The 18,912-nt window shown below is 42.9% G+C and overlaps 1 protein-coding gene across 1 annotated transcript in view; it reads right to left on the bottom strand.

The window, feature by feature from the left end:
• The window catches only part of PCCA (propionyl-CoA carboxylase subunit alpha), a 2,516,110-nt gene that overhangs the window by 179,928 nt on the left and 2,317,270 nt on the right, over positions 1 to 18,912 (bottom strand). Inside the window, exon 22 of the mRNA XM_085622263.1 lies at positions 3,097 to 3,237. Within this exon, the coding sequence (XP_085478389.1) occupies positions 3,097 to 3,237 (141 nt within the window). The remainder of the gene's footprint in view (positions 1 to 3,096; positions 3,238 to 18,912) is intronic.

Genomic DNA, 18,912 nt, shown 5'->3' with positions numbered 1-18,912 from the left:
GCAAATGCGACTATGGATACTACATAATGCATATTAGACCCATGTCAAACTACATAAGTTAAGCTTTATTGACTCCAACCTTTGCTGGAACTGTAAAGAAGATCCTTGAGATCTGATACACATGCTCTACAAGTTTAGATATGTCCTCCTGTTGTGGCATCGAATACAACCGGTCTTCAACATCACCATAGATGCCATTACAGCACTCTTAGGTACCTATGCTTCCCTAGTTGTGCCTCCTACGACTATTAAAGATCTTCAACTAATTGACCTTAGGCTCACCATTGGTACGAAATTGGCACTCGGAGTGGAAAAGCTCTCAGAACATAATATTTCACACGATGGGCCTGGCCATGCTACGTAAGAAGTGCTGATAACATCTGCTTTCAGAAGACTCACTCAATGCCCCCGTCAAGAGCACTCTGGAGTACACTTGTGTTCCTACAACATAATAAACCTGCTTGAACTACAAATAGACAAGACTAGATACCACATTTTTGAGAGTACTGCACCAATAACCCACCCTTATTGACTTTTTTTTTCTAGAAATTCTTACCAGATATAATTACTTGTCCTTGAATTCTGGTTTTCTCTAGGTTTATCTCTTCTCTCATGTCTTTCGTCTTTTCTTCACTGCTTATATATTACAGAAATCTTTATTTCACCAATATCTTCTATTAATCATCATAGACCACAGGCCCTTTCCCAGCACAGACCTTCACTGATGAGGACTGTCTGAGTATCCACACAGGAAGTCTATCTCAGATGCCGCATGTTCTAAAACTCAGTTATGGGTCATCCCTCCCTGCCCAAAAATGTGTTTTAACACATTATGGTGAGCTTGTGGTTGGCAAACTTTTTTTTAGATGCCACTCAAAAAGTGTGGGCTGACGCCAAACAACGTGAGGACTGCGACCAGGAAGAAGAGTACTGGGTGTCTTGTAGATTGTTAGTAAGTAAATAATGACCGTTGTATATAGTAATGCACATGGAGGAATGTTACTACTAGAGAGAATTGTATCTCTTTCCTGTCAAACCTGTTGTGCATCAGTGCCAATATTCCCAAAGCGCCGTGAACTAAGAATGAGTTTCACTCAATGAGACCTGGGTTACTACTCTATACAGTACCCAAAATGGTAAATTACTGGACAGGGAAGCTCAATGTACAACCCGATTTCTTGGATACTGACATAATATAAATGTACATGGAATGAATGTACATTTAACTCAAACATAGTGTTTATACCGAAAACTAACAGGGGCCTGGCCCTTCTGGACCTATGTAAGACCAAGGGTCGGCCTGGCCTATAGGGCAATGAGGCAGTGCCCGATAGGCTGGTCTCACATGACAGTGGGTGAGACAGTTTTTTTTTTCTGGTGGGCCTGCTTTACGGTGTGGTGTACTGGGTTTTACTGTTTATCTCTCTGAATTACTACACACATTGCTTACAGGAAGCACAAATACAAGCAGTCTCCCAAACCTTGGAATCCACATATACTGCGGGTCTGTACAAGGTTAAAACTACCTCTAATTCCAATGTGGCCCTTTTTTCTTTACTATCTGATTTGCTACTTGGGGCCACTTTTACATTGGTGCCTCGGTCAAATTTTTGTCCCAGTCTGACCCAGTGGGACACACAGCTGGACATATTCTAACACTGATGAAAGAGGGAGATTTCATATTTTAAATTATAAGAAGGTGCAAGGGTTGATCAGTTATTTTTTTTTGTGTCTTCATTTTTTATTGCAACAACTTTACAGAACAATTGCAGTGTGGTATAACAGCTTTAAAAGCATTAAGCAATACAATGCAAATCAATCAGGTAGGAGGGAGAAAGGGTATGGAGAGGAGGCATGGCACCCATGGAACATACCAAGCTCACCTCCCGACATTGTGTGTCCCTCTAGGTGGGAAGGGTCAATGACTGCTTGGGAAGGGGGGGCGCGATGGGAGCCAAGGTGCCCAGTCAGGGAAGGGGTGGGAAGGAGAGGGACGTGCTCCCAGTAGTTGAATGAAGTAGTCAAGGAGGGTTGGGAGCAGGGTCGGCTCCTCAGTTAGGGCGGAGGAGCGTCGCCCCACTGCTTTCTCGCATTGCGAGAAGCAGAAACATAAAATGATAAAACTACCATTTTATGTTTCTGCTTCTCGCACTGCGAGAAAGCAGAAGGGTATGCCTGGTTGGAGGCGGGCGGTGGGGGTTGATGGCTTTCCTAAGGTTGCGGGCTCTGACTGTTTGGTTGGCCCTCTGGGGCCGACCAAACCAGTCATGCGCACTCTCCCTTTTCTCCATGTAGGCTGAATGCAGCCTACATGGTGAAAATGGTCTTCCAATAGGCGCACTGCTGGGCGCCGTCCCCACCAATCACAACGCTGCCATTGCAACTTTATGATTGGCTGAGGGGAGGGGAGGGAGGCTGCCTGGTTCCTGTTCAGCAGGAGAGCAGGAAAACAGGACCTGGCCAGGAGCCACGATGTCGCGGGACCCGGCAAAGGTAAGTTTCTTTCTTCTATATTATTTAACCCCTCCCCCAACACGAACACCCCACCTGCGAGTCATGCCGGCCGCGACTGGTTGGGAGGCAGGGAGGTTTTGCGCTAGTGAAGGTGGGTAAGGGAGGATGGTCCCAGTTCACCAGATCAGAAAGTTCTGCTAGTCTATGGCGGGAGATATAAGATAGACTCTTCTTCACACGGTAGCACAGAGGATGATGAGGGCTACGTTGGTGTTTCTCCCCCAGAAGGAGTGGTTTGTGTATCTGCATCTGCTTGCCTGATGGAGAAAAGAGAGCCGGGGGGGGGGGGGCATGGGAAGTGTAAGAGGGAGAAAAGGCTGTGATGAGGAGGAAAGGTAGGGTAGGGAGACGGAAGCGGTGGGAGGGACCGGCAAGACGCGGACTGGTGGGCAGAAGGGGTGGGAGGTGGCAGGCCTCCAGTGGAGCTGTCAAGGATTGGCTGCTCAGTGTAAGTGGACACCTATCGCAGGGCACTGAGGGTAGTTCAGTTATGTTTGCAACCGCATGCAATACATGCATTGGAAGTACACACATACACATAAATTAAATGATAAGCAACAAGCCAATTAAAGGAATTCTTACCACATCGCCAGGCTCCACAGAAACTGCCACTACTGTCCCAGGCATGGGTGACCTAAGAATGCTGCTGGTATCTTCTGCCACTTTTTCTGGCATATATCTGCTTAGTTCGGCAGCATAATTTGACAATATTTGCAATTTATACTGCAAAATGAAGAACAGAAACATAGGTTAAAAATACAAACGATATCAAGTAATAAGTGATAACTCATTTTTATATATTTAAAACCAAAATGATAATTGTTACTATCTATCGGCATGTACAAGGTTTTAAGTTGTATTTGTAAACTAATTAGATACCTCAGTTTGTTAATGGACCTGCGGCTGCATGAGTGCAACTTTATGGTCACGGCCGGTTTACTCTGCCTTTTCTCTTCGCCAAAGTCGAAAAAAAGAGTACCTTTAAGGCATGAAGTAATGATTTATAACACCTGGAAACCAAAAGACAATGGCAACAGGCACAGTATAAAAAAATAAATGATCATTATTACTGATTCTGAATCAATAGTTTGACCCTATTAGCAGCGCCATGTACGAAAGAATCATTCTATTCCCACAAAGATATCCATTTTTATGCATGTTTTTTATTTAAATCAATTCCTGGACCACGCGTATTTTCTTTTGTTACATCTCATTTCAAAGATGATCTGATCATGTCTTTTATGAAGAAACTTTAAGCAATGCAGCTGCTTTATGCCCAGATAAAACATGAAATGTAAAGTGTTCAGGTAAAACACATTATAGTTTACCCACACTACAATTGGAGAAGCCATTCAGGTTTCACTTAAACAGACAGCATATATTTCACATGGTAATGAGGAAAGCTGGTTGGCTTAAAGATCGTAAAAAAAAAAGCTTCAGGGAGGGAACATTTCTTACAAGGCAGCTCGCTCCCAAGACTTCCGAGTACACGCCATTCTGCAGGACAGCTGATTTCCAGCTTGATCTCTTACAGGGCAATGTGCCCATCACCAGGATTCCTTATGGGCATGGGCGGTCATCAAAATTCACCAGTTCACTGACCAAGTGATTCCCATAGGCTGCTTTTTAATGTGGTGTACAAGCCGACTGCTGCAACTTAGAATCCTTGCTAGTCAAGGACTGCAGTGGGTGAAAAGGATCTGGCAGTGAGCTTATGACAGTGGACCACAGGTTTCTCCTTCAAATCGCCAAAGATTTAGTTGTAATGAATACTTTTGGTGAGGATAGAACAACTTTCCAGTAATGTGTCTTAACAAATCACCCTGGCATGTGGTGTACTCCTAGGATCGAAACTGGGCTATATTTCATGTAATCTTTATAAGAACTACTGATTGATATGGTAGGATAGCAGGTTGTTTCCTTTCACCAACACCCTGATCTTGTAAAACTTTATTTGCAATTCTGTACTTGCAAGGATGACAGGTCATCAAAGCAACTTTGGGCGGCAACGTTATGGCGCCAAATTACAACAAACAGCCTCAAAATGACGATGTTGATGACGTAGCGCCTACCGATAAAAAATTCCATTTGCGTGGGGCTAAAAAAAAGCTGCGAACTGGGCCGCTAGGATATTTTAGAAGTGAAAATGTGTTCAGCTGTGACAGAGAAAAAGGAGACCTACTGAGGATTGTTAATTCACCTTTTTTTTTTTTTTTAACGTGAGACCTGTGAGGGAATTTGGAGACTGCTACAGCTGGACATCAAAAACAAGTTTATCCCTCCGAATTTGCGAGCAGGAAAGTGGTTTCTCCAAACTGACCAGGCTACTGAGTCTGTAGGTAAGCCCAGGATAAGGTGAGATGGGCAACAATAACACAATCTAAGTTAATATATTTGCCTCTGCATCCTCCTCCTTTTATTTCAAGTCTTCAGATTACATCAGAAAGCAGCTACAACAGAGTGTTGTATGCGTGCTGCACAGTGCAGCACGCATGCAAAGTCGGAAAAGGAAGGAGAAATGAAAGCATTTCTCCTTCCTTGCGCCTAGTTGAAAAGGGTGCTGTTTTCTCACGCTAATGTCAATCTACTGTTTTTAGTAAATTGGGTTTAGCATGAGAAAGCTTGGGTGGTTGTATGGGAACGCTCATGCACCACCCTTGGCACACCCCCATGGCGCAAAGTAACGCGAAGCAGCGCAATGCGCTGCTTCACATTCATCATCATTTACTTTATTTCTACCATAGGATCATAAAAGTACACACAACATGATAGAAAATACAGTTAAAAGTGATTGATATCAGTCAGTCAGTCAAAATACTTTTATTTCGATAAATAAATATCATAAAAAGACATGAAGACACTACAACACAATTTCATACAATCATCATTTCCTAAAAAATTCAAATATTAAAATATTTAAAAAGAGGTCAGTAAAATAAAACATTCTATTAACATCACTTATATATTACATTTATATACATCAATTCCGGGTGAGGCCAATTCCTATGGACAATATTTGCAGTTTAACCATTATAAATCCATATTTGTATGATTATTAAACAACATCCTTTTCTTAATCCTAACAGCCCCCACTAGAAAACAAGCGACATAAAACATAATCCTGGGGTCTGTAAAAGCTGTAAGTACAGAATTGCAGGTTTAACCTGTATAAACCCTGCCTCTTTTAGAATTGGGATCAAATATTTCTTCCTAGGTGCCGTGTAGTGATCACAAAACATAACAAAGTGCATTGTGTTCTGGATCGAAAAATTGTCACATTTACACGGCATAGCATTTTCAGGGGTGCACCAGGTAGGAAAATGTCCCAGGGTTAAATGGATCATGTTAAACCGAAAGCGGGTTAAAAGAAAACGATGAAAAGGTTGGTTTACAATGGTTAAATATAATTCAGGGCCCACACAAGTGTTCAAGATAATACTAAGTCGGACTGATGGTTTTTTGAGTTCTACTTGTTCCCTTTCTCCACTTAGCAACTCTCCCATCATCCCCTTTATCAGACCAATATCTTTAGCAGTTATCAATTCCGGGGAAGAAAAAAGTTCAGATCTCCCTACCTTCACCAGGCAATTTTTGATATAAGTTAACCACGGAATTTTATTTACTCTGTCCAACTGCAAACAATCTTTTAAAATAATATGATTAAGGGGGATTTCTTTGTTCAGCCAGATCTTTATCCAGGCCAGAACAGGGGCTACTTTGATCAGATCTGAAATATATCCTACTCCAAGTTCTGTATGAACAATATATGTTGCAGAAGACTGCGGTACAGAGAATACAGATCTTAAAAATGTATTCTCAGTGGTCTGTATACTTTCCGTCTGACAGTTACCCCAAATCGCACTTCTGTATGTAGCGACAGCCAGACATTTCGCCTTGTAGATTTTTATTATTGATACTATTGGCCTAGCTCCTAATTTTTTACTAAATCCCTGGAGGGCTGAGGATGATCTAGCAAGGGCAATATTTCAATTTTTTATCTGGGGACCCCAAGTGCCTCTTTCATCAAATGTGATCCCCAGATAGGGAAACGTGGCAACTCTACACAGCTCTTGCTTCCCACAAGTGAATATCTTAGAGAGCTTGCTATTTTTACTCTTTCCCATTATCATAATTTGAGATTTTTTAGCGTTAATCTTAAAGTCCAAAGAACCCATAAAATTCTCAAATGCATCCAATAATCTTTGGAGACCCACCCCGGTACGTGAAAGCAAGACGGCATCATCAGCGTATAGGAGAACTGGAATTCCAAGATCTCCTACACGTGGGATGTCAAGAGTTGCATCTTTTAGGGTAGGTTCCAGGGCATTTATGTAAACAGTAAATAGGAGGGGTGCCAGAATGCACCCCTGCCTAACTCCCCTTTCAGACTTAAAGTGACTCGTTCAACGCCCCTCCGGGGTTACTCTAACTGAGACTGTTAGATCATTATGTAAGTCTACTAAAAGGCTAACAAGGGCCCTGTCAAGACCAATATCAAATAAAATTTTCCATAGTTTCGAACGATTTACAAGGTCAAAAGCTGACGAGAGGTCCATGAACCCCAGATACAAGAACCCCTCTTTAGCCCTCGTATATTTTTCAACTAATAGGTGCAGATTAAGCCCTTGGTCTATTTATTTATTTATTTATTTAAACTTATAACGCGCAACAGCTACCCACAGTGGGTTTCCCGGCGCGAAGGGATAGACTCAAGAAGAAAGAGCAGACCTCTAAAAGCAGCACCATGAGACAACTAAATCAACATGCAAATCAATGAAAGAGTAATGCTTTCAGTTTTTTCCTAAAGATGAGAAAAATTGTCTCTGTTTTCAAGGTGGAGGGTAATGCATTCCAGTGTTTAGGGGCAAGATGAGAGAAGGCCCGCCCTCCCATTCTTGCAAGTTTAAAACGAGGAATAACAAAATCACAGTTAGCAGAGGACCTGAGTGTACGGTATGGCTTGTAAGGTTGAACAAGATTTTGCAAATACTTCGGGGCCGAACCCTGCTTAATTTTAAAAAGATAGCAAATGGCTTTAAAGTTGACACGATTGGAGATCTTGAGCCAATGTAGATCACGTAAAGCTTGGAAGGCTGATTGTCTTCTAGGGATATTACAAAGAAGACGGGCTGCAGAATTCTGGACAACCTGAAGTTTATTTACAGTGGCCGCATCCGCACCAAGGTAGAGGACATTTCCGTAGTCCAGGCGAGAGGTTACTAACGCCTGGACAACGGTTCTCCTGGTAGAAAGAGGCAGCATCCATAAGATTTTCTGGAGCCATCGTAGAGTAGTAAAACAAATGGCAGCCACCTGTGTGGCTTGCTGTCTCATGGAGAGTTTATCGTCGATGAGAAAGCCGAGGTTGCGGGCCACTGAGGATGGCTGAGGAAGGGGTCCCATCTCGCTAGGCCAATGTTGCGGGCCCCATAGATCTTTCTGTTTGCCAAAGATGAGAATTTCGGTTTTGTCACCGTTAAGCTTGAGGAGATGCCTTTGCATCCACTCAGCTATACGTGACAGCCCGATTTTCAAGACCGATGGATCATTGCTTTCGCAGCTAGAAAGGGAAAAGACAATTTGAGTGTCATCGGCATATGAAAAGATGGTCAGCCCAGCATCTTCTGCAATAGAAGCCAGGGGTCTAACGTAGATATTGAACAACAGAGGGCTGAGTATGGACCCCTGAGGAACGCCATATGCCGATGTACAAGTGGAAGAAGTGGCTTTCGTGGAAAAGACCTGGAAAGTGCGCTCACTTAAAAAGGAGGCAATCCAGGCCAAAGCCGGACCGTCCAGACCCAGGGAACGAAGAGAGTTCAAAAGAATGGAATGAGACACGGTATCGAACGCCGCACTCAAATCCAAAAGGATAAGCGCAGATGTTTCACCGCGATCGATATCGTGTCTTAGACTCTCCGTTACCCCTAGAAGGGCGGTCTCAGTGGAATAATGAGCACGAAAACCAGACTGGGATGGATGTAAAAATCCCGATGATTCCACTAGATGGTATAGTTGGGTGTTAACATGTCTTTCCAGCACTTTAGAAAGTACGGGTAGCAATTGGCCTGAAATTAGCAAGATTGGACACGTCGGCTCCAGCTTTTTTCAAGAGAGGGACAACCATTGCGTGCTTCCAATCCCGTAACACCTGGGATTCACATAATGAGGCGTTTAAAAGTCTCATAAGAACCCGCCGAGGTGCGAGATCAAGTAGTTTGAGAAATTTTACAGGTACAGGATCACGCGGTGAACCCGATCTTATGCTGCTTAAACAAGTGGAGAACGAAATGTCGTCAAACAATTTCCAATGTGTCAGCTTCACCAAAGAAAAGAGCGGTTTAATAACTCCCGTCTGTTCAGAGCACCATCCCTCAGTATTCAAAGGGGGGCTCATGGAATCATATATACGTTCGACCTTCGCTATGAAAATTTTTGCAATAGAGTTGCACTGGGCCTCATCTAAAGCTGGAGGTGTTGGAATAGTATCGGCTCCTGTCAGTTTTTTAACTACAGAAAACAAGGTCCGAGGGCAATTCTGAGCTTGTGTAACAGTGTCCGCAATGTAAGCAGCTCTGGCGGTTTTACATTTTAGATGGTAATCTTTTAAAGCCTCTTTATAAATAGTCTTCTGAGAGACTAAGTAGGAGTGCCTCCATTTCCGTTCTAAAGCCTTGCATTTAGTGCGCAGGTCTTTCAAGTCAGTAGAAAACCAAGGCACCGGAGGGCGATGTGACCTGAAATGTGTGGAGGAGAGCAGAAGAAGAGTAGTAACAGCATTTGTAAGCCAATGGGAGACAGCCGTGTTCCTCTCAGAGACTGAAGCCATACATTCCTCAGGACAGGTATTGGAGAGGTGGTGATTAAACCTATTAATATCGAGTTTCCCCCAGCGATGAATTGGAGCGCCCTTATCAGTTATTCTATTTACCTGGCTATTAGTGTACAATAAAGAGAAATACACAGCAAAGTGGTCTGACCATTCCAGAGGACGAGCACTCTGGGAGCAGTCAAAGGAAACATTGGAAAGAATAGGATCCAATAAGTGCCCCGCAGAGTGGGTGGGGCCAATGTTAAGCAGAGGCAGATTGAAAACCTCCAGGTCAGACAAAAAGCGTTTGCTGTTTGTACATTGAGCATCTTCAAGATGTAAATTGAGGTCACCAAGAATGGTGAAATTAGCTGCCCTAAGAAGTAGGGGAGATACGATGTCCATAAATGAAGATATCCAGGAAGAGGCATTCCCCGGAGGGCGATAGATCAGAAGACCCGATAAAGTAAATTGAGGATTAATCACTAATTTAAAGAAAGCAGTTTCACTTCCAGACATAGGGAGGGCGTCAAGCTTACATGTATATTTAGCCTTAAAAATAATGGCAATCCCTCCTCCCTGTCCGGACTTCCTATCCAATCTTACCATGACATAGTTGTTGGGAACGGCAACAGCGACATCAGGACCTGAACAGTCCTGAAGCCAAGTCTCGGTAAGAAACAATGCATCAGGCTGCTTTTCGACAATAAAGTCGTAGATATGATGCTTATGTTTCGGGAGGGATCGACAATTGATGCTCCAAAACTGGAGAATGGGGCTGCTAGGATGTACATTCCGTCTCCGCCTTCTGCCCCGGGTACGGGGCTGCTGCATTGCTTTGATCAAGGACCCTTTGCCGAGAAAAAACTCGCAGCCAGCACAGATAAACTTAGAGGTCGGGAAACAACAAACGGTGCAGCTTATAAGGCGAGTGGGACAAAGAGATAATAAAACCTCACCAGAATAATTAATTCTACCGCAGGGGCTCGTAGAGGGAGGCATGGTCCCGGGGCCTGGTCAAGCACGGACGGGCACAGACGGGCTTAACTCTGGCGGAAACTCCGGCGGAAGTTTGGCGATCCGCTGCGCGTATCCGCTGCGCGAAGGCAAGGCCCTCTTAAGTAGAGGTCTAGCGTCCTTATGACGCCTAGACCATCAAACACCAGTGGCGCCGTCCGGCGTTCCACCCACCCAAGATGGCCGCCAAAACTCCAAACAGTCAGGACAAGGGCCCGCCAAGTGCGGTGAAATTCCAATTTTAATGTGCAAGTGAGGGGCTATTCTAAAAACAGGGCAAACAACAGAATACAAATTAGATATTAAAACAGGTAGGTTAAAAAACACACGATTAGCGCGAGGAGCGTCGTAAGGATTTCATATTACGCGCTGCCCGCTCACAACCTAGCAGTCGTCAAGAGGCAAGCAATAGAATGGTCATAAGTGGATGAGCGCCTAATTTGTCCCCCTTAAGTAGAGGTCTAGCGTCCTTATGACGTCTAGACCATCAAACACCAGTGGCGCCGTCCGGCGTTCCACCCACCCAAGATGGCCGCCAAAACTCCAAACAGTCAGGACAAGGGCCCGCCAAGTGCGGTGAAATTCCAATTTTAATGTGCAAGTGAGGGGCTATTGTACTCCTTTTTGGTCTAAAACCGTACTGAACGTTTGACAGGACCCCTTTCTCTATGAGCCAATCATTCAGTTTTGTTAAAATAACCCAGCCCAATATTTTCACCGAGGTGTCAATCAGTGATTGATATGAAGTAGGGTAAAAAAAAAATAGAGATAAAATACAAAGATAAAATAAGAATTAAAAAAAAAACGAGCGGGCCGTCATATAGTCCGGATAGAATGATCATATGTTGCTTCAATAGGATTAAATCTAAAGCCCATAGCGCATTACTTTTACGTTATTTCCAGTGGTAAATAAGTTTAGCGCTGGAAAGTTAATTAGGGAAAAAAGATTTTGCTTTGTTTTGTGTCACTTTTGTGACGCAAACACAGCGCAAAATCTTAGTAAATCTCCCCCACAGAGATAGATCCCAATGTACCATTGTTAGCAACCAGCAGAAGCCATTTTATCTCAAGATGCAAACAGGAAATCTTTGTGTCCAAGATACCACTCCCAACTTGCCTTTTGATTAGACCAGTTACAAACCAAAAAAACAGGCTGCAACATCTCAACACATAAAGCCTTACTATGGATTAGTAATAATGTAAGGCAGTATCAGATACCTCAAACTTTTAGAAATGTATTTTAGAAAAAAATCAAATTTGTTAAATTGGGAGGGTGAAAAATTGATTATGGGGGATTTTAATTGCGTCATAGATTATGGTATAGACTCCACTGGAAAATGCCTTAATTCTAGAATGCGTAAGACCCGTGCTGCGATACTCCAAATGGCAAGGCTTCAGTCTGTTAAGGATCCAACAATACCGGGCAATACATTATATTAGGCCCCCCATAAATCTTATTCTAGGATAGATATGGCCTGGGTCTCTGAAGGCTTAATTACAACATCAGAGATGGAAATATGCCCTCGGGTGACTTCAGATCACAACCCCATTATCTTTTCTTTTCGGGTTGAAGTTGAGAAGAGGGAAGCTCGGCCATTCTCCTTTGCTAGGTACCTGTTGACGGACAGCGAATACTTGGTTAATATGGCTCAGCAACTGGAGGATTGTTTAAGAGTAAACACAGGGTCAGCATCCCCATTAATTGTTTGGGATACAATGAAAGCGTATGTCCGTGGTATTACACGAAAATATATCTTTTTGCAGAATAAAAAGCATAAAAATGAAATGGAGACACTGGTGCATACTTTGCGTAACATTGAGAAACAGCATGTGGAGTCAGTAAAGAAAGATTCAATGACTCAAGATACTTTGCTTCTGTCGTTAATAGATGCAATAACCTTAGTGAAAACGTTTTTTAGGGCTCAAATGGCGGCTAGCTACAGTAAACATCGTTTAGAAAAATATTAATATGGGGGGCACATAGGACACGTATTGGCTTATCAGACTGCAGAGGCGAAGGCTAAAACTAGGATAAGTACTATAAAGGGTGCAGATGGGCTTCTGCATACCGAATCTTCAGCCATTCTAGAACAATTCTTGCTGTTCTATCAACAGCTTTATTCTCTTACGTGGGCACCGAACCAAGATGAGATACTATGCTATATTGATAATAGCGGTCTTCCAGTAGCAGATGTTGAGGAAGCTGCCATATTAGATGAGACAGTCTCGATAGAAGAAGTGGCGTTGGCGCTATCAGCATTACCAACCGGGAAGGCAGCTGGAGACGATTCACGGCCGTTAGAATTTTATAAATCTTTTAAAAAGATTCTGCTTCTGCCCCTTACTAGGGTAATACAATATGTGGCCATCAGTGGGGAGGTACCGGAGTCATGGAATACGACACAGATTGTTTTTTTTTTTAAAAAGGCAAACCACCAACAGAATGCGGATCATATCGGCCAATTTCTCTTATTAATACGGACGCCAAGATATTTTCAAAAATCTTGGGGAATCGTCTAGCTCCGCTTATGCCGGGATTAGTTTCCGAAAGACAGCATGGGTTTATTATGGGGAGGGACACTACTGCCCACATCAATATGGCTATTGGAGCATTTGATCTCGCAGACAAAAAAAAATGGACTTCGGAATGATTCTCTTAGACGCTGAAAAGGCTTTTGACCGCGTCAGGTGGGAATTCCTATGGGCCGTATTGGCTAAGATTGGTTTAGAGGCACAGTTTCGGTCCTGGGTACCGGCTCTATATTGTAACCCTCAGGCCAAGTTGTCTTATATGGGGTCTCGATCTATACCATTTCGGATCCTGTGTGGGACTAGGCAGGGATGTCCCCTGTCCCCGTTACTTTTTGCCCTATATACAGAGCCATTTTTACGCACTTTACAATCCTGCACGCATATTAAGCCACTGGAATCTGGGATTTCCAAACTTAAGATCACGGCATATGCTGATGATATCGCGGTCTATGAAATTAATTCAGGCGAGGCCGTGATAAGTATTAAGGAAGAAGCTGAGAAATTTGGTAATGTTTCAGATTATAAATTGAATGCTAACAAGACTCAAGTGCTTACTACGGCCGGGATTCAAAAATCTATCACTGGGGCTTGTACTATTGTGACCTACTTGGGGGTAAAGATAATAGCCAAAGTTAATCAGATCATCGACTTAAATTACGTACCACTTCTAAATACAACTATCAAATTGTTTAAAACTTGGCATAGGCTTCCTCTAGGATTGCTAGGCAGATGCAACTTAATTAAAATGAAAATACTCCCTAAGTTTTTATATTTGTTTCGATCTATTCCTTTAAAAGTTTCTAATATATTTTTTTTAAACTGGAGGGGATTTGTAGCAGCTTTATTTGGGGTTATAAAAAACCTAGGAGAGCAATTGAGCTGCTGAAATCTCCATTTGAACAAGGCGGACTTGGCTTTCCAGATTTCAAAATGTATTTCTGGGCTTCCTTTACGGGTCGCTTCCGTAACCTGCTGGGTCTGGATCAGACAGACTCAGTGTTGGGTTCATTTTAGGAAACCAGAGGGACATGTTTTTATATGGATTAAGGGACCCAAACTATTTCAAGCGAGTGAAGTTCAAGACTGTCAGAGATACTGTATATATTTAGAGAGATAGGTCTGCTAGGTGTAAATTACCAATATTCCATGAAAAATTTCCATTGTGGGGGAATCCTTTGCTCCCTGAGGTGTTTCAGGACCAAGCAGGCAAATCTTGGGCGAAGTATGAAGTCACTTGCTTGGGTGAAATGTACAATGAAAGAGGAATCAAATCATTCGAAAATTTGCGCCTAGCTTATAAACTTCCTGCTCATTTTATCTTTAAATATCTACAGATTAGAGATTATTTGGTTCCTAATTTGGCTGTAACAGAAATAATGCATTCAAGCATTTGGGACTGTTTATATGGAGGGAAAACTAAATCTTTGATAGGGCTAATGTATGAATATTTACATAGTTTTAGATCAGATGGTAGCGAGAAATTAGCAGAGCGCTGGAGCCAAACCCTGGGTATAGCGGTTTCATCTAGAATGATCAAACAAGCTTTAGGTTATGTTAAGGACTCGGTTCACTCTGCTAGTTTGCAACTTCAGCAACTACGCACTACCTGTATGCTGTACTATACCCCGGCTAAAATAGCTAAATGGGCTCAGGGCATTATGACGGAGGATAAGATAAACTGTCCTAAATGTGGATTATATGCTGCTAATCTGGTACATATGTTTATAGCATGCCCAGAATTGAGGGGTTATTGGCAGAAAGTTGAACAGTTACTCCAGTCTAAACTTGGGCTGGACCACTCACTTACTGATCTCGAAATTATGATGGGGTACAAGGAGGATAATTCAGTTGCCGCACGTCTCTTCTCAATCCTGATGGCTTCAGCTAGACTGGCTATTGCCAGGACATGGGTCTCTGCGGCACCGCCCTCGGTCGAGGAATGTTGGGCTATCATTAGAGAAATTTATGGCCTAGAGGCAGCCTTGGCGAAGGCAAAGGGTATTCGGTCCTTAGACAAGTTAGAAGCGCTATGGAGACCTATGGTTTTGGATGGAATAATTTAGTTTTTGTTAGTATTATATGAAATAATTTGGGTTTCCTATGACTTCTCGTCTTCTGTAATTATCGTTTTTATGTTTTTCTTATTATTGTGTTTTTGCCTGATGTATAAATCTTAAACCTCCAGTTTATGTTTGTTGTATAAATGTGTGCCCTTTTTGATGAAAATAAAAATATTTAAAAAAAAATCAAATGGATTGAGTTTTTGAACCAATATTTGACAAACTAACAAAAAAGGTGGTTCAATTGATTAGTTAGTTAGCTTTTCAAAGGTAACCAATAGGCCCATGGTACAGTGAACTGGTATCAAGCTAGCACAATGACATGCAGCTGTCAGGAAAAATGTACATGTAAAATTAACACTTTAAAAATCTCTGTCGCCTGGAGCAGTTTTTTTTTTGTTAAACAAAAATCTTCACTCAGATGGAGTGCAGATAAAATATGTTTTAGGTCTTCAGTGGCACAAAACACAGCATTCTGGAAAATGTATCAGTAAATATCTTATATGAGCTCAAATAAAGGTATACAAATTAGAAAAACATACATATATATGCGGTATATTTAACAACGTCAAGTAAATGAATCAAAGTAGCTATTTTATCATGGCACTCCTTTAAGCAAGCCCCGACTAAAACAAGCAATGGCATAGCCAATAGGTCTCGCTTTTGGGACCTTAAGTATTTAGTTGTGCAGCACAATATCCTTAGTGCAACAACACCAACTGTTGCATGGCTGAACACTTATAAGGTCCCAAAGGCGAGATAGTGCAAAGGCGAGACCTATTGGCTATGCCAATGCAGTCAGTGAGAGAGTCAGTCAGTGAGAGAGTGAGAGTCAGTGAGAGTCAGTCAGTCAGTGAGAGAGTCAGTCAGTGAGAGTGAATGAGAGTGAGAGAGTGAGTCAGTTGGTCAGTGAGTGAAAGTGAGTCAGTAAGATAGTCAGTCAGCGAGAGTGAGTCAGTCAGCGAGAGTGAGTCATTCTAATCCTGTGTGGAATCTTTTTGTGTGTGGCGTATTCACTGCTTTACTGTTTGAAGTGCTGCACAAATACTTTATGAAATGAGAAGAGTGGTACTTGCACGCCTTTGGATTCTGTTTTAAATGTTAACCAAGATCTGCGTGCATAAAGGGTATCGCCCACAGGTCCACGGGCGTGTGAAGACAAATGAAGAAAAAGCGTCTCCCCACCAGGGAGACATCCCCATATTGCACCGCTTAATATGTCCAAATGAATGGATTTATCACGTTAAATAGATTCCAAACCAAAAATCAATCTGGATAATTTCATTAATGAAGGATTAATTTTGTCATCCTCATGGTATTCTTGTTATGCACAAATGCATTAATAAATTCAGTTCCATATGGCAAAACATAATACATGCATCCTGGTATCACAATGTATCAGACCCAAAGTATTTCGGGCAGGATTGGCCCTTCATCAGGGGAACTGTTAATCTCTGTGAAATGAAGCACAAAAGGAAGCTGGGTTACCAACCATGGCAGCACCACATGAAAAAATTAATAGTGATCAATTAACTCAACACACTTTCGATATGGTGGAAACATCCGTACATGTCATGCTGCATTCAAGAAATGTGAAACATGCCAGCAGTTAAACGTAATATATCTCGCTGAACAGCGGTGTTGGAGAAACCTGTGTGGAGTTCAGAAGTGCTCCGTTGTTGCATCCTTTCAGACTAATAAACGAAGAGGAAAAAAATTAAAGCAGTGCTGTTGATCCGTGTTCTAATGCTATAGATCGGCGTCACCATAAGAAGTGCACGAGGTATTGGTATCAGATTAAAAGCGTTAAACCAGAGTGAGGAAATAAGTGCAAGCAGAACCAGACTATTGTGACAGAATGAGAAAAGCTGATTGAAGACGCAGTAAGAAAGTTAGCGAAGTGACGTGCTCAAACCTAAGTGCTCGGAAAGAACGGAAATTAAACTCAGGAAATAAGTGCATGTAGAACTAGACAAGTCTTGTGACAGAATATGAAAGGCTGATTGAAGACTGATTGAAATAATGATAAGAAAGTCAGCGAAGTGACGTGCTCAAAGCTAAGTGCTCGGAAACAACTAAAGTTAGGCTCAAAGCATAGACAGTTACATGCGTGCAACGGACAGTGCATATATGCATGTAGAGTGAATGCGTTTCGGGTACATCCTTATGGGAAACACGGAACTCGGTAATCGGTCCAAGTTAAAAAGTGAGTTTAAGCGGAAACGTAAACCACGTGTAATAGAGCTAAACAGAGGACTCTAAAAGAAATGGAATCAGGCCGTAACAGCGAAAGTGATCACGATCAAGCAGAAGTGATCGCGGGGACGCGCTCTGTGGTGGGGGAGGGGCGGAGCGAGGCGCTTGGGAGAGCAAACGATAGGAAAGGATGCCGCGAGGAATGCATGCAACGGCAAAAGCAGGCATGCGAGTGGTGTGCGATGTGCGCGCACCATGGCGAGAGAGGAAAGCCATATGGCGCCTCTGCTCGTCATTGTGCGCGTAACCACATGCTCTATGCCTGCCAAAAGCGTGTGGCAGCACTTTGAAAACCCACACACTAGATGTCTCGCTGAGCAGCGCATGCGCTGGCTCAGGCGATACCTAAAAAACAATGAATGTTAGGTTTCACAAATCATTATTACAGACCGAGATCTTAGAGCAGCTTCAGTGCCTGTAGTCAAACCCTTCAGGATTTCGCGATTTGCAAAAATATCGCGAAATCAGCAGTTTTGTAAAAATGCCGCGATTTTTATAAAACTGCCTGCGAAATCTTGAAAAATGTCATCAATTTTTTTTCCGGACTATAAATGTTGAAATTATGTTCGAAGAGCAAGGTAATGGTGGCAAATATTCGCCAATACTTAGGAATGCAAAACTATTTTGCAGAGAAGTTAATGCTGAACAGAGCTGTCGACCCCTCACACCTGTCTGCTCTGATTGAACCAAGCCACAGGCTGATTTCAGAGCAGTAGGTTAAGGCATACCAGAGTCCTCCGTCTGGCACCTGGGGCAGGCAAAACACCATGTCAGCCCTGCGCTGGTGCAGGTCTTAATTTGTTACCAGAGTTGTACGGAGAGGGAGCACCGCCATAACATACGGGAAGAGGTGGTTTGTCCATTTGGAAACTATTTTCCTGGTAAAGAAACAAAAAACGCTAAATGGCCAATGCACATTCTTGTCCAATTTATGCATACATAATGTTCAGCATTGAGGAATTGCAGATTGCATTTACAGTCTGAAGGGCACATCTGAAAGGACAGTACAGCTGAAACATATTCCTTCACATGCGAGAGGCGCATCTGTCAAGCTGGTATAGCATGGGTAATAATCTCAACCAGATGCCAGTGCCTCTCTGAAAGGGAAGTATGGCTGAAGCAGTGCTGGAAACGGCAGGCAGAACTTGTAATGGCGTTACGTGTTCAGTCTCGAAGCGGATAGGCCTGAAGAAGGGCCAGTCACAAGCTAGTTACATCTCTCATCGGTGAGTAGCACAGAGGTTGCGGATGTAGGGCTGGGGTACAGTCAGTTGCATACAAACTTCACTTTGTAAATGACAGAGTGCTGCCAGATTTGGTCACATCAGGTGTGTTTGTGAAAGATCAGAAGGGCTGGGGTAGAATCAGGCACCTGCTGTGGGTGCATATGATAATCCAGTAGAACTTGGGAAATGTCTGTACCGTCTCAGGAACACTACTGGTAGGCAGACAGAGCTCCCACAGACTCAGGCACATGTCAGACTTCCCTTGACGAATAGGCATGGCAAGGGCAGAGTGGCGCGCATTCACCTCTGAAGGCCCAGTAGGGCTGTTTAGAAATTACTGGATGTCCTTAAGAACAGGTACTGCCATGGATTAAAAAGCAATGTAAAATTCAATAGGTTTGACTTCTGTATAGGACATGCATGTAGAAGGACACATACATGTTCAGACAGAGTAAGACGTACTGGCATCCATGGTCACACAGAGACCAACACATAC

Source organism: Triturus cristatus, chromosome 8 (genome assembly GCF_964204655.1).
Source record: "Triturus cristatus chromosome 8, aTriCri1.1, whole genome shotgun sequence".
NCBI lineage: Eukaryota > Metazoa > Chordata > Amphibia > Caudata > Salamandridae > Triturus > Triturus cristatus.
Note: the sequence above shows the minus strand (reverse complement) of the source record. Positions and strands in the feature narration are given on the sequence as shown.